This window comes from Anomalospiza imberbis, chromosome 5 (genome assembly GCF_031753505.1).
Source record: "Anomalospiza imberbis isolate Cuckoo-Finch-1a 21T00152 chromosome 5, ASM3175350v1, whole genome shotgun sequence".
In the NCBI taxonomy this organism is placed as follows: Eukaryota; Metazoa; Chordata; class Aves; order Passeriformes; family Viduidae; genus Anomalospiza; species Anomalospiza imberbis.
In genome coordinates, this window is record NC_089685.1 from 57,894,405 (window position 1) to 57,909,875 (window position 15,471).

The 15,471-nt window shown below is 46.3% G+C and overlaps 1 protein-coding gene across 2 annotated transcripts; it reads right to left on the reverse strand.

Moving 5' to 3' along the window:
- Positions 1-2,678: 2,678 nt before the first annotated feature.
- CKAP4 (cytoskeleton associated protein 4) lies at positions 2,679-10,730 on the reverse strand. Of its 2 annotated transcripts, XM_068191044.1 has the most exons (3): positions 10,171-10,723; positions 4,708-5,733; positions 2,679-4,647 (listed from the first exon to the last, which is right to left on the reverse strand). In XM_068191044.1, exons 1-3 carry the CDS (start codon positions 10,510-10,512, stop codon positions 4,402-4,404), a joined length of 1,614 nt encoding a protein of 537 aa, XP_068047145.1. In that variant the 5' UTR covers positions 10,513-10,723; the 3' UTR covers positions 2,679-4,401. The 2 variants fall into 2 exon arrangements, with proteins under 2 accessions (XP_068047145.1, XP_068047144.1); XM_068191043.1 differs by having other exon boundaries at positions 2,679-5,733; positions 10,171-10,730.
- Positions 10,731-15,471: the final 4,741 nt, after the last annotated feature.

Below are 15,471 nucleotides of genomic sequence, written 5' to 3' on the forward strand. Positions count from 1 at the left end.
ATGAGCAAGCACAGACTCTGGAGAAATTACATTATATTGGGAGCTTGCAGCAGATTGTATACTAGAGACTCTGGAGAGGTTTTCCTATGTGAGCAAGGACAAAATACACTTTTTGTTTTGGTGTCCAAGGCAGAATTGCCCTTTAAGCATCCCTGGTCAGCATTAGACTAAGTGGGTTCTTGGCAAAGGAATCATGTTTTTTGCTGTTTGACCTCATGCCAAAATTTACACATAGGTGACCAAAAAGTCCTGAGTGTAAATATTCTGAACCAGCATATCTGACATTGGTGAATATCTGCTCTTGGCTGGTAGAGGATGACAATGACTAAAATGCATGCAGGAAGGCCAGGGTAGCCTGGCCTTAGTACGACTACTCAGAGAACCAGCAGGGATTAGCATCTCACAGTGCTAAGTATCACAGAGAGCTGATCTTAAACCCAAAAGAGCCACAGCTTCCCCCTCCCTAAACATGTATAAACCAAGCAGGTGATGACACGACAAATGAGCCAGGGACCAGTTATTAGCAAAATGGCAAAACTGGGCAGAACAAGTGGCAGTTGCTTCTAGAGTCAGCCCCGCAGTGGATGAAGGATTTTTCGGGGCGGTGGTAGCACAGGAGAGCATTAAACAGGGCACACGGGCCGGTGCCGCGGCGGGACCTGGGGAGGGGAGGCGGGGGGCACCTGGCGCCTCTCTTTTGCCAGCTAGGTGCTTCAGGACATGTTCCGGCCCCTGCCCCCGGAGGGAATGCCAGCGGCCCGGACGGACGGACGGACGGACGGACGGACGGACGGGCTGGCGCAGAGCTCGGCCCGCGTCGCTGCCGCGCCGCTGCCACCGGGGGGCGCCCGGCGCCACCGCCCAGCTCCGCGCCCTCAGCCTCGGCGGGCGGGGAGGGCTCGTTCTTCCCTTCCTTCCTCCTTCCCCTTCCATCCTCCCTTCCCCTCCGCTTGTCGATGTCTAAACAGCCCCGTCTGTTCCAGCTCTTCTCCTGCAACATCTCGCCTCCCATCATCGCCGTTGTTCTCTTGGGGAGACGCTCCAGCTCAGCCACTCCCGTCCGGCAGTGCTCCAAACTGGACAAGAGAGCACCCTTGGCAGTGCCCAGCCAAGCAGAAGGTCCACACTGGATGTTTTTTGGCTGCTGGGGTGTTTGTACATCTCAGACAGACTTCTTTTCCCCTAGTCATTTCACCTCTCTGCAGCTTTGTTTATGGTACCAGCTGAGCTAGGTCAAAAAAGGTAGTAAAACCACTAAATCACTAATCCATGCTTTAATGAAACTTCCAATATACGCATTTAGACCACCAGATGCCCTTCTCAGTAATTTAGCTCAAGGCAGTGGTTGAATTCCCACTGGGAGAAGTCCCTGCAGCAACCCAAGATTTATCTCCATCACATTTGCCAGTGTAGCTATTTAGGCAAGCCCTTTCAAGAGTGATCAAGTCCACAGTGCCTCAGTGTAATGGTTTCTCCATTTATGAGAGCCGAAAATGAAGGCAAGTGTTAATGAACAGGCCCAATCAATACCCCATCAATCAGGTAAGACAATTTATGTGGAAATTTGTTACTGTAACAGCATGTTACTGATGAACTCCCAGTAGAATAAGGAACACTGACAACAGTCTGTCTTGCTTAAGACCTTCTCCACTGCTTTATTACAAAGTTGAATAATGACAGTAAAGAGCAGAATTAGGTCTGTATGTGGTCTGTGAGCATTTATGAGGAAATCAGGAAATGTTTGTATTGGATGAAAATGTCAAACCAGACATAAAAGCTGAGCCACCATTCTGCCAAGGGATCCTCGCCTCTGCGCCTGCCTTCAAACATTTTATTATTTACAGAGAATTATTATTCTCATTTAGTGAGATAAATAATTTCAATAGCTTGCCATAAAAATTCAGTACTAGAAGTGTAATTAGTAATTCTTTGTTTAATCTTTGAGATCAAATACAGCCCAGCTGCACTACTGGCTTTAAAACAGCTGAAGTTCCAACATCATGCAGCTACTATAAAGTCACTGCATGCTGTCAGCCAGCTTACTGCCAACTTGGGGTTACCTCAAATATCTTTAGACAGAAGGGCTTGGGTGCTCACCTGCTTTGTCAAGCACATGTAGTTTAATTAAAGAGTTATTACCTATTTCTGTGACTTTGGCCTCAAGAATTGCCAGGATATGATGATGCCTATACTCCTGAAATTACCCTTTCCCAAGCTTTTGAAAGGCAGATATCCATCATGAGAATGATATCAGTTGATGGGCCTTACAATCCAGCATTCCAAGCTAAGCAGAAGGAGCGGCCACTGTAGAAGTATCACACAGGTTCTTTCTGCACATTATTTCTGTACTACAAGCCTTGGGCATTGAGGAAGTCTTAGAGGGGCCTTGCTGGCAGTGTCTGGCACAGAACTCATTCATGGCACAGATCAGGTATTTCACACTTTATGATCACTTTCTCAGGTTCCTGAGTCTGCTGGTCAACAGCAACACCTTGATGTGACTCAAACCCTGCTGCTTCCATAGCAGGCAAAAGCGCCTCAACATTTCCCTGTGGAAGCTGAGAACAAGTACAGGGCTGCAGCACATCTGGTGCTTCCCCAAGCACTTCCCTGTACTCCGCTGGAAGCACCCTAGGAAACACAACAATAAGCAAGCAGCAATCAAAAAAAAAAAAAGGTGCAAAGAATATTCCAAATGTTTATTATGTATTAAAAATACTGCAAATAAGCCATACAGTTCATTTCACAGTAACCTAAACAACATTGTTCAAGAACTTGAGAAGTCAACAAAGAACAGTGCAGTTCCAACAGTGACAACAGTTACTTTAATGCCATGGCTCCCTCTTTCTCTGACAGCAATTCTTTCCTGTTTACAGTGGAACAACACTGGATATGGTTCAGTATCCTATTTACCTAGGAGAACTCCTTTTCACCTGTGCTGTTCCTGTTTCTGGGAGATGCTATTTCTAGGAATTTTTTATCTAACACAGTTGAGGATCTGTCTGGTCCAAGCTGAGGTGGGCATGATGCCCACGGCCTATTTCCAAGGTAACCACATGCAGACTTCTTTACCAATTATTTGGATGAAGTTCAAAAGTAAACTTGAAAAGGAGGGATATTAGAAATCCTTTCCAAAAAGACAGAAAACCAAAGAAGCTCCACGAATAAGTGGTTTTTAAAAGACCATCTATAGAATTATGACACTTTTTCCTCCCTCTCCTAGAGGAGGTCTCCTAGAAGGATCCTTTGCTACCAATGCCCCAGCCAGACACCTGGTGACAAAAATAGTGACAAGAATCAGGCACCAAGTCCTGAATACGTAACAAGAGTTCAGGTCACTGTCAGCTGTGTGAAAACCGGGAAATGTATATACCATAGAAGCAATTCTGCTGATTTCACGGTGATTTTCCCTCTTGTGTGTTTTGGGAGTGTATTATTGCTGTTGTTAGCATGCTTGTTATATATGGAACACAACAGGTGCAATTTTGGTCCTTCCCTTTCCTAAAATTTGTGATGATTTTTACAGAAAAATCCCTTATCAAAGACCAAATTAGATCTTTCCAAGGAAGACACAGCCTAATCATGTAAACAGTCTAAAAATATAACAAAAATATTACTGTACCCTCTTGAAATTAATCCCATCCTTCAGATATCCCTCCTAAGCATGGATCTTCTGCACCAGCAGTTGAAGATGCTGGCAAAGAAGCCTGTGATCATAAAGAATGAATCTCCTAGGCCTTAGCCCCAGGCAATGCCACTTACCTCAGACTTTGTTAGTTCCTTGGTACAGATTAAGGTCTCACAGAAATACACTACAGCTCAGCTGACCCTTGGTGAACTGACCACACATCTGAATCCCAAACTGCAGAAACAGATGAGGTGCTCCACACCTTCTCCACTCTTAAAGTTCACCACAGTGAACAGTTTAAAATAGCATGTAGTTTTGCTTCTTAAACCAAAACATACCAGTAAAATCCTCAGTGAGTGCAGCAGTATGCTTTGGGTACCAGAACAGCTGTAGCCCTTCTTTGTGGGGTATCTTGTGTCAGTGTGAAACACCTTCATGCCATTAAATATGTGCCCATGCTAACGAGGCTGTAGTTATACCACTACACTTAACAGTGGTACAACTTCATAGAGAAGATGAAACTTTAAAAAACTCAACCCCCAACTAAACTTGTGTTTTCTTAAAACAAAATTTAGGGGAAAGAAAAAACCAAACAACAAAAACTCCAAAAACACTATGTAGAAAAGAAATAAAGGAAATAAGCAGAACTGTCTCTATTATTAAAGTATTCTTATTCTCTTTGGAGGTATCAAATTGCTTTTTAAAAGAGTAAAAAACAGGGCATACAAAAGCTATTCCCCTTAACCCATTATTTGCCCAAGGAGCACCACTGCCTAAATATTTTCATGTATTTTTTCTACTTTCACAAACAACCTTTCCAGATCATTCCTCAGGTCATCCACTGAGCTCTTCACAGACTCCAAGCTGTTCTCATTATTTTCAATTTTCACTGAATAGGCAACTAAACTATCCACTGCAGTTCTTAGCATTTTCAAATCAGAATCGACCTGGCTAACAGAAGATCTCAGTTCATCTACAGAGCCTTCCATAGAAGAAAACTTTTCAAGGTAACCTTGAGAATGTGTTTGACTTGTCTGAAGATTTTCTTGATCCAACAAAGTACTAATTTGCTTCTGGACATCCTGGAGAGCACCAGAGGATGGCAAGTCACTGATGCTTCTCTTTAAGTTTTCCACATCGTTGTACAGTGAAGTCTGCGCCTCACCAAGATTTTTCAGAACATCTGTGACTGAAGTTACATCTGTATCTGAGAGTCCCTGAAGAGTGGTAATGCTTTGTTCTAGAGTATTGAGCTTATTCTCATATTCTGCCTCCTTCGAAAGGAAAGATTCCAACTTTTCACTGTTTTGAGCAGCAACAGATGCTAGAGACTCTAGGCTGTCTTCTATGTGCCTCAATCGAGACTCCAGTCCTCCACTGTTCTTCCCAAAAGTTTCTAATGCTTTTCTGAAGAGTTCATTATCTTCCCATTTGTTGAGGTTGGCTTTAACTTGCAGTAAATCTTCGTCAAGTCTTTTAATGTCACTAGGGAGCTGCATAATAGAATCCTCAGCTCTCAGAACTTTCTCTTGTAAAGCTTTTAATGAAAGGTGTTCAGTGTCCGCAGCCTCTTTGAACTTCTCATGTTCCTGTTTGAGGTTGACTAACTCTTTCACTTCAGTGTACACATCAGACTCCATGGAGTCTATTGTACTCTTCAAGGTCTCTATGTCCTTTTCTTTCATTTTCATGGATGCTTGCATCTCATCAAAAGCATCTTTTAGCACCTTAATTTCATGTTTATACACATCTGCCTGTTCTAGTGAACCAACCTTTGCTTTCATATTGTTGATTTCATCTTGGCTCCTTTGCTGGACTTCAGTGAATACAGCAATGTTATCATTTATAGACTTGGTCAGCTCTGTTAGTCTCTCTTCCACTGTGTTTTCCAGAGATGTGAAGTCTCGTTCCCTTGCATCCTTCACCATGTGAATGCCATCAGACAAGTCTTTCAAAATTTCATTCTGCAGCTTCTGAAGCACTTCACTGATCCGGTTTATTTCACTCTCCCCTTGTTTAACAGCCTTCTCGCTCACCTCCTGCTTCTGCTGAACAATTTTCATCATGGATTCAAATTCTCCAAATGTGGTTTGAAGAGAACGTACCTGGGCCAGAAATACACATGGTTAATACCAACAATTTCACACTTTTTTCCAAAATCCTTATAGCCCTTGTTACCAGATGAAATTATTATGTTGCAATCCTTCATGCCCCATACCTGAAGTGGTCCAGTGGCATACAGATATTGGAGGCACAAAAAAAACCAGCATCTTGAGCCTTACAGCTCTATAGTACATACACCTTCTGTTAAGGGTCCTTGGCCTCACTGACCTGCCACTCATGAGCCAGGAAATCTGTGGCAGTGAAAAAGGAACCCAGTTCTCCAGAGTCTCCATGCAGATTCCTGAACCATCCGTCCCATATAGGATTCCTGGTTCTAAAGACCTCAAGTCTTTAGAAAAAGGAAGGGGGTGGGGAGGGAACCAAACCAAAAGAATATCTGGCATCAGTTTCTGAATACAGAAAAACTGGGATTATATTTTATCAGCCATGAATACCTGAACAATTCCTGACCATGAAAAAGAAGTTTTGCGGTAGACAAGAAAGAGCAACAAGTAAAATTAGAGGGAGGGGGGAGCTGGGATGGGCCAAGGAATGGAAATAGTAATAACATTTTGCTGCTCCTAGACACCAGCGGAAACACAAGAGATTTTTTTTTGTTAACTATTTTTTAAGATTAGAAAAAAAAATTAGGAAGTCTTTAATGTTCTAAATAGTTAGCAGCTTGTTTTTCCCACTCCTGCATACACCCACACACTCACAGTGAGCAGGGCTCATGTATGTACACACAGAGAACAAAAGCACAGCAGCTGCCAAGGGCCTGCCTTGCATCTAGCTCAGGTTAACAGAAAGTTCCTAACACTGCATCAGGTACACTATTAAACTTCCCTATTACAAAAACTATCTTTACAGCTGGTTTTAGTAGCAGCCAGAGGGAAAAGGTCAAGGAGTGAGGGGCTGCCACGTTTGTTTACTCTCACATTTAAAGGTAAGATCCAGGCCAGGGAAGCACACATTACTTAATTTTGAGGCCAAGCAGAGCATCAGGCCTAAGACTGTGGAGAAACCTTTTTGAGCATGTGTGGGTTGTACTTTCTTAAACTTAGTAAAGCAATGTAAGAACTCCCACTGGCTGCAAGAGGAATCCATCACACAGAAAATACCTCAAGGCTTTGGCAGGATGGCAAGTGCTGAGTAATGCACGTTGCCCTGCCTCACACTACTCCCTGTGTCTGAGGGGTATATTAATCAGCCATGCCACATGGGCTGCCATGTTTACTGATTAGATACACAGCTGGAGGGGTGGTTTTATTCTATAAATAGAAAGAAGTATATTTTATATGGTTTTAGAAAGAAATACACAGAGCTGCCTTTTTTTCTTTTCAAATGAAGCAGGCTCCAGCAGTTCCTTGACTCAGAACCTAGACATTATTTTCTAAAGACCTAACAGATATCCTAATTAGAAATTAAGTTATTTCTATGTATTTTTGCAAATCCCTGGCAAAATCCTTCTTAGTTTTCATGAAAGTCTATACTGTGCGAAGACTGTAGAGTTTGGCCATGAGACTTGCCTTTGCTTTGACAGATCCCCGCAGTTTGAACAATGCCCACTAAGATGACTTCTTATCTCCCTCTTCAGCAAAAGGGTTTCTACCACCCTTATATTCCTTACACTTGAATTCTCTAGTGCTCCCATAGGAAATTAGAACTGAGCTAAGGGGAAGGGGTGGAGAAGGTAATACTGTCATACACATTGCAGCTGGGCATCAGTCATTTGACTGACTTACCAACCTCATTTTTGTTACATCTTAGCTGTCATTCATTCTGATTACTTCCACAAGGAGAAGAGAGCTGTATCTTCTGTATCACTATAAATGGAGGTCAGAAATCAAACAGGGTAACACAGGAAAGTTCTCCTCCCTCTCCTATTACAGTGATACATTTCAACCAAATCACCAAATTCATATTTGCAAGTAACTGTCTTTTTTAGTCTAAGAAATCAGAAATAGCCAGAACTCTCCAGAGGGCTGGGTCTCTGCAACTCTATGACTGACAGAGGTGGATCCCACCTGACACGGTGGAAGTACTTTATACCTGCTCCTCCACTGCATTCAGGCAATGTTCATGGTACAAGTTGAAGCTATTCCCCATCTGGGCCAGCCACTTGAAGATCAGAGAGCTCTGATATAATAAAATGGACTGGGGTCTTCAAAATATACCAGCTTCTAATCTGATTTGTTCTAACCAAGAGCTACCAAGACTCAAAGCAATACCCTTGCACAAGAGGGGTAAAAACCCACAGCTTCAAAGCAGTTGGTCTGTGTATGAACCTTCATGTGAGTTTGCTTTTTTGGCATACATGGCTGGTAAGATTTGAAGCCATAGCCCTTGAAAGATTTAACATCATAAATAGTACATAAAAATATATCTCCAGCAAATGACTACTGTTTTCTCTAACTGGTCATACTATCTTGTGTTTAAACACCAAAAGACCTTGGCCTCTCTGAGAATGGTGCTATGTTAAAGACTAAACTGCCACATAATTTCCTTTCTCCTCGATGTGTTAAGCAGATGAGTTTATATAATGCTTACTCCTGACAGAAGCTCTCTGCAGTCAGATGAAGGGCAAAGCTACACAGCAGCCTGTGCTGATGGCACTCTGCAAGTACAACGCAGAATCCTACACCTTTGTGAAGCAGTGAAATACAGCATGCTCTCCTCTCCCTCAAGTAAATTTCTGTGTCATCAAACCACAGCAACCAAGACTTCCATGGGTTACATCGAAACCCTGTGATCTCTTTCCCCCACCTTTAACAGCCATCTGCTATACAAAGGCAAGTCAGTTTCAGTTGTCTTTGAAACCAACTATTTATAAACTTCTGTTATATACTCGTCTCCTAGAATATGTAACACATACTTATGATTTTCTGCATTGATGTGGAGATGGGAGGCAGCAAATTATCCCCAATCCTTTGATTACAAAGGCTTACACATTGCATGTACATGAGTTCTACACTCATGTATTGTAGTTTTACATCTTGCCATTTCAATTTCTTCCTTTTTACAAACAGTCTACAAAAATGGCTTAAAAAGCAGTAAAAAGCAACAGCCTTTGCTAATTCAAATCATTGTCCTGTCATCAGTGACTTAAAACTAGTTTCAGACACAGTCCTATAGCCCTGAAGTTTACAACTCTTCTCCCCCTCTGACATGAATTTTCCTTTTCCTTCTTGTTGTATGGGACAGGAAACATCAAGACGGATGATATAATCTCCACATGTGCAGGCCACCGTGTTTCTGAAAGCACTGAACAGCCAGAAGATCTCTGCCAGTGCCTGTCCCCAAGCTCGCAGGGAATATAGGGAATCTGAATGGTCTGCCATGCAGAAAGCAGTCAAGCTGAGACAAGAATTTCCTTTTCCTTGATCTGACTTAGTCATAACTTTACATACTGTCTTCCAACCAACTAACCTGCTCCCGGGAGAGGAGTTTAATTGTATGTTGATGATGTGCAATCACAGATGCCATTTTTAAAGGGTTTAGGCACCCTAGGACGTATCCAAGTGGACAGTGCTATTTGTGAAAGTATAGCTGGGAGGCTAATAAGGGCCTGAGTGAAAAAAATGAAGGAAGTGAGCATTTATTTCACTTCACTTGAGCCACATCCTGTGCCAGCAACTTCACAGCTTTTCCATGGTCCTGGACTGCCCTGGACACTGCGAGTGTCACTCCCTTGGCCAGGGACTGCGGCAGGAACGTGGGAGGCAGGGTACTGCAGCAGTGTTTCTGGCACAGCCTCTGTTGTTCGGTGAAGCTCACATGGGTTTTGTTTTCGAGAGCGTGGGGACGCTGAGGCAGGATCCTGCCCCATTCTGACAGCGCTGCCACCCCGTGTCCCTTGGCGTGCACACCTGCCTACTCGACAGGCAGCGACGAGCAGCTCGTTCGCCCCGCCAGGTTAAGTGATTTGCGGACCTCGAAGATACAGAATTACGGGCACCAGGCTCCTTCGGAACTGCGGGTCCGCACCGCTGCCGACACCTAATGCAGCGTGCGAGCTGTATTCCATAAAATGGCTTCAGGCACAGGCCCTGGAAAGGAGAGCTGGGGGCTGCGGCCACCGTCGCGGGGTCCCGTCCCGCCCCGTCCCGCCCAGCTCTACGCTGCCTGGCAGGGATTTCTCGCTGCTCCGGGGCCACGTTTGCAGGCACGCGGAATACCGCGGCCCGGACTCCATTTGCCCCTCTAATGCCATGAAAGCATCTTTGAGGGAGCACGGAAGAGGAGGGGAGGCAACGGGACACGTTGGCTTTCCCGCGAGCCAGGCCATCCGACAGCTGCACAGCTCCTTATTTAAGGGGCGAACCCCCGCGCCCGCCTCCCTGCACGGGCGGCTGCTGCCCCCCGCCCCGCCGAGCAGCACCGAGCGCCCCGGCGGTGCCCAGCCCGCCCGTCCCCGGCGGTGCCCGGCGCAGCGCTACCTTCTGCACCACGGTGTCCAGGGTGGCGGCCAGCTCCTGCCGCTGCCGGCCGGAGGCCTCCACCTCCCGGGCGCTCCGCCCGACCTCCTCCTGCAGCTGCAGCACGTACCAGCCGGCGGGCAGCGCGGCGCCCAGCACCACCGCGGCGCCCAGCAGCATCGCCCAGCCGCGGCGGGGGCCGGCGCCGGAGCGGCCCCCCCCGCCGGCCCTGCCGCCCCGGCCGTGCCCCGCCGCCGCCGGCTTCTTCGCCGGCGGCTCCTCGCCGCCGCCGAGGTGCGCGCTCTTCTCGTTGACGGCGGGCGGGCTGCCCCCCTTAGTGCCCCGATGCTTGGCGGCCGACATGGCGGGACGCCGACGCCGCCGTACGCAGAGCGGGAACAGCGGGAGTGGGCGAGGGAGAGAGGGAGGGAGGATGGAGGGAAGGCGGAGGCGCCGGCCCGGACCGCGCCACGCTCCCTGCCCCGCCCCGGCCCCCGCCCCGGGGAGCCGCCACGCACACGGGGATGGGCTCCGTCCCTGCCGGGGGGCAGACGTGGCGCACGGGGCCCAGCCCCATCCCCAGGGGAGCAAAGGCACCGGGAAGCGGCGGGCGGGGCGGAGAGGAAGCCCCGGCCCAGCCCCGCGATGACAGACCCCCGCCCGACCCGCTGTGGGGGTCTCGGAGCGAGGAGCGCTCTCCACCCCCGCAGCCCACGGCGCCGGGCGTCCCCCAACCCAGACCGGTCCTTCTGCCAGTTTTTGGCCCCGATCGTAGTTTTAGTGGTATAACGCGGCAGAATTCTGCCTCAGGCAACTTCTGTTTTGCTTGGTTGTGATTTTGGCTGGAATACCTGCAGCAAGTTCCGGAATGACTGAGAGGAAGGCGTGGAGAGAAAGTTATTTTCTCCATCCGCAACCCCTCTCCCCAGCCCGTTTCTAGTGCCTGTAGAGCGTAGACTTGGCTTCGGGCTGGTCCCTGGGGACCCAACAGCTGCTGCCCTGGCTGGCGGGAGCGCTGCCGGCCCCAGGCAAGCCCCTCTCAGGTCACGGACGGCTTTGTCCGAGACGGAGAGACCGAGAGCTCAGCACCGAGTCTGCCCGCACAGCCTTTCTGCTCCGGCCATGCTGCTTTGCCTCCCCACGCCGACACGAGCCTGCTGCCTTCATCTTCCCCGCGGAGCGAGTCCCGGCACAGGACAGGAAAGGAAAGGCTAAGCAGGCCTTCCCCTGTGCCACGGGCTCCAGCTGGAGCTTGAGGCACTGAATGTATCTGTTTCTCTGTTTGATTACAGCAAGAAATTAAATCAACTTTTGTCTTGGAAAATGTTTTCTTTTCTTGGTCTTTCCTTTGATTACCGTATATTCTTCCATGTGTATATATATAAATTTTTAAAAAATTATGTTGAGTATTGTGTAGAAACAGTGAATCGTGAAGTCAGCTGGATCACAGCCCTTGATGTCAGCCTGTCAAATACAGTTCGACCTCTGCAGAGGCTTAGGATGAACTGAACAGTTTAGTCTATACATGATGTTCTAGTAACTTCTAGAATGGGTGATAAGAGGAGAATTTATACTGAATTGTCTCAGGCATTTTGTTAGCACAATTCTGTCAAATGCACAGACCTGAGAGGATGTTGGTGTGACTGCAGGTTATGTGCACCACAACCGAAGTTACTGCCCTGACCCTAACAAGTAACAGAGAGCTTGCATGGGGCCAGGAGGTTGTCTTAAATATATCCCAGAGGTGGGTGAAGCTAGTATGAGGAGGCTTGCACTAAAGCAGGTGAGGAACCCTCAGAATAACCTGTCTTCCTCAATATGATGAGAGTAGAAATCTTCAGCAGCAAACAAAGCACCCTAGCAAAGCTTCAACAGCAGTTTCCACTGTGAACATCTAGCCACAGCCTTAGCTGTCTCACACTTTATGAGAAGGGGATATCAGATTTCTATTTAGGAAAAGCCTAGAAAGGCTAGGATTTGTAGCAGTACCCTAAGACCCAGGATTTTAGCCCTGAAGCCATTTATTTCAGACTTTACTGTAAGAACGGAGCTATATGGACTTCATCAGAGAGAATAATCATAATCATGAGGATCATCAATGCTAAGTACCAAAGGATGTAAATCTGTTTCAGGGAGCAAGGTAGCATGGGTAACTGTCACTATTTCTCCTTTTCTCGCTTGGTAGTGACAAGGAAAACATTAGCAATGTACTACCTAAAGATTTTTCTCACCATGGAACCAATTCAAGCTATTTCTGATTAAGAGTACCATTCTACAAATAGCTTTTTGTTGTATTTGACACTGTGGGTCAAACTCTTATTTCCTTTGTACAGAAAGACCAGTTACTAGTGCTGAGGGGAGTCTGCATTAGGAATTTGCTGAGTTGGTAAAGTTGCTAGACACTGCAGACTGGCGTGGTTGGAGAAGCTACTGACATACCATTTTCTCTCAGAAGTGTCAATATTCTTCTTTGCCTTTGAATTTGAAGACAAATACTTCAGTGGGGAGAAGTAGCAACCCTGTTTGCTTCTCACAATACTTATTTCTCCTTGGAGTACAGGAAAGTCCACAGAAGAACAAGATGAGAAAGCATCCTTACACCTGCCTTGTAGTCTTTCTGTCTTGACGTTGAGCCTATTATCAAATCTGGGCCTGATGATCTCAGTCAACCCAGAGTCTTAACATCCATCTGTTAGCACTAAAGCCAATCTGCCTGGCGTTATTAGGATTAGGGAAAAATGTCTTGTGACTTTAAGTTATGTTCTCAACTTACTTGTCATTGGCCCTGGCATAAACTATAGCATGCCTTGCCCTTTCCCTCTCCTCCCACGCTAACCATGAGTTAGCCACATACTGGGACACTTCTGGCCCACGGGGCCAAATGCAGCTGCACATCTTATCCACTCAGTAGCTGCCTTGCTGTTTGCTGGATAAAGCAGAGCATTAGTTATAGGCTTTACTGTCTTTGCCAGTTTTACTGGTAGCAGTAAGGAACATTATGAGCCAACTTGCTGCAAACAGTGAGCACAAACCAGTCCTTCATTTCAATTAACAGTGTTTCTGTAGTGAAAGGCTAAGAGTTAAAGTTGACTTGAGACACTAGTCAAAATTCCAAATGTGTACCTTTGTGTGGTTTAACTCCACCCAGGAAATAAGCACCACAGTTACTCTCTCTCACCCCACATGTCTCCAGTGGGATGAGGGAGAGAATCAGAAGGGTAAAAGTGAGAAAACTTGAGAGTTGAGATAAAAGAAGTTTAATAATTGAAAAAAAATTAAAATAATATTAAATTGTAATAAAAATGAAAATAACAAAAGGGCTAAATAAAAGCCAAGAAAGACAAGTGAAGCAAATGAAAACAATTTCTCACCAGCAAGTGACTGATGGCCAGCCAGTCCCCCAGCTGTGCCCCTGCACCAACCTTCCCACAGTTTTATTGCTGACCCTGATGCCTTATGGTATGGAATATCCCCTAGGTCAGTGCAGTCAGCTATCCTGGCTGTGTCCTCTCCCAACTTCTTGCGCACCTTCCTCCTGGCTTATGAGGTGGGGTGGGAGGCAGAAAAGGCTTTGACTCAGTGTAAGCACTGGTCACCAGTAACTAAAGCATCCCTCTGTTATCAACACTGTTTGCAAAACAAATCCAAAACACAGCCCTTTGCCAGCTACTAGGAAGAAAATTAACTCTATCCCAGCCAAATCCAGGACATACATGCATGTGCTATATAAGACACAAGGACATTGATCTTGTTAATTGAGCAGAACAAATTTAAAGGCTGTACAATTATTTTCTGGCTGACATTGGGGACGCCAGAAAGTGAGAAAAGAGTATAATTTCTCTGTTGAGAAAATCTCTCCAGTTGGTAATCTACTTCAAGATCCATATAGTGGCCTATAGCTTCAGTGCCTCTAGATCAGGAAAGAATTGAAACCAAAAAGAAGGGGAAGTGCTGAGTACTGCAGTGTCTAACTTATTCTTGGCTTTTGGACCAGAATCTCAAAGCATGTCCTTGGTGCCTCAGCTATATATGACAGATGTACATGTCTGATATGGTAGATAAATAGATAGATAGACAGATAGATAGAGCAAGCTATGCACTTAAGAATGGGCTCCAAAACAGCTGGTGGGCTTGTGAGAGAAGAACACTGCTATAGCTGAAAAAAAAATTGTTTTAAAGCCATCCCTTTCTGGAATCCCATCTCTCACTCCATGATTTAGGTGGAGATACTTTTAGGTTGAGATACTTTTTCCCCTGATATTATTTTTTATATCAGTATTTAGAAGCGACCTCACTTGGTGAGGCTGACCCCTTTCCTTCCCTTGTGCAAGCTAGGCCACTGAGCAGCACAGGTTTCCACAAGTGCCAGTCCACAGAGACACTAAATGGACCCTGAATCACTGGCCCTAGTGTTTTTGCAAGTACTCTTTGTGCAATTTAGCTGGTTAATTAATAAAAGGCATCAGTAGCCATCACAGCAAAAACTCATGTTTTCCCCATATTTCAGATGGTGTCTAAGCAAAATTGACATAAAAAATAATAATAAATTATGTCCTTGGAAGTTGTAACAGGTCTGTACAAAGCAGCCCGTCTGTATATCAGTCTTCTCCAAAGCCCTTTTGAGCCTCTTTCAGACTGTCATTGCCATGTGACATGCACAAAGTGGGGCAAAGTAGTGCAAATACAGTTACTTAAAACATCGTCTTCTTTATAGAAGCTACCGGATTAGGCTGTTGGACTTAATCCCATTTAATGTCTCTGAAGGCCGGGCTGACAGGTGCTCTGCATCGCTGCAAGCAAGCACTCCCTCTCCAGCTGGGCACTTGGCACTTGTGTAGCCAAACTCTGTGCCCTGCTTCGAGCCCTTGATTTTATAGCAGAGGTTAATGGGACCTGCAGTGGGCTTTGGTCTACCCGAACACAACATCTGTTCTGTGTAGTTCACCACACGTGCTAAAGGCTATCTGCAGGAAGGGGAGCTCCGTCTTCATGGTAGGCAAGGCTGGCGTTAGCGAGCTCTTGCCTCAGAGATGACCGCCGGTGTTTTGCTCTCCGTGCTTCCTGGTGGGTGAGGCAGTGGTGGCACGTAGCTCCTGTGACAGGAAGAGCTGATGACCCTGACAGGTACAGCTGGCCCAGTGGGTGCGTGAAGCTGCCAGTGCACGAGGTCAATACAGCAATAAGCAAGGCATTTCTAATGACAGTGCTGCACTGTCCGAGCTGCGTTCCTCAGTGGGCGCTCAGAAGGCCCCCGGACCCCACAGCCGTGAGCGAGACGAGTGACTAAACGCAGCACGGGGCCGAGTGGCTCCCCTGAAGCTG

Coding starts and splice junctions, on each gene's coding strand:
- CKAP4 (XM_068191043.1), bottom strand. CDS start 10,512: ATGTCGGCCGCCAAGCATCGGGGCACTAAGGGGGGCAGCCCGCCCGCC. Junction 5,734..10,170: donor TGGACACCGTGGTGCAGAAG/GTAGCGCTGCGC, acceptor TTTCTGGCCCAG/GTACGTTCTCTTCAAACCAC.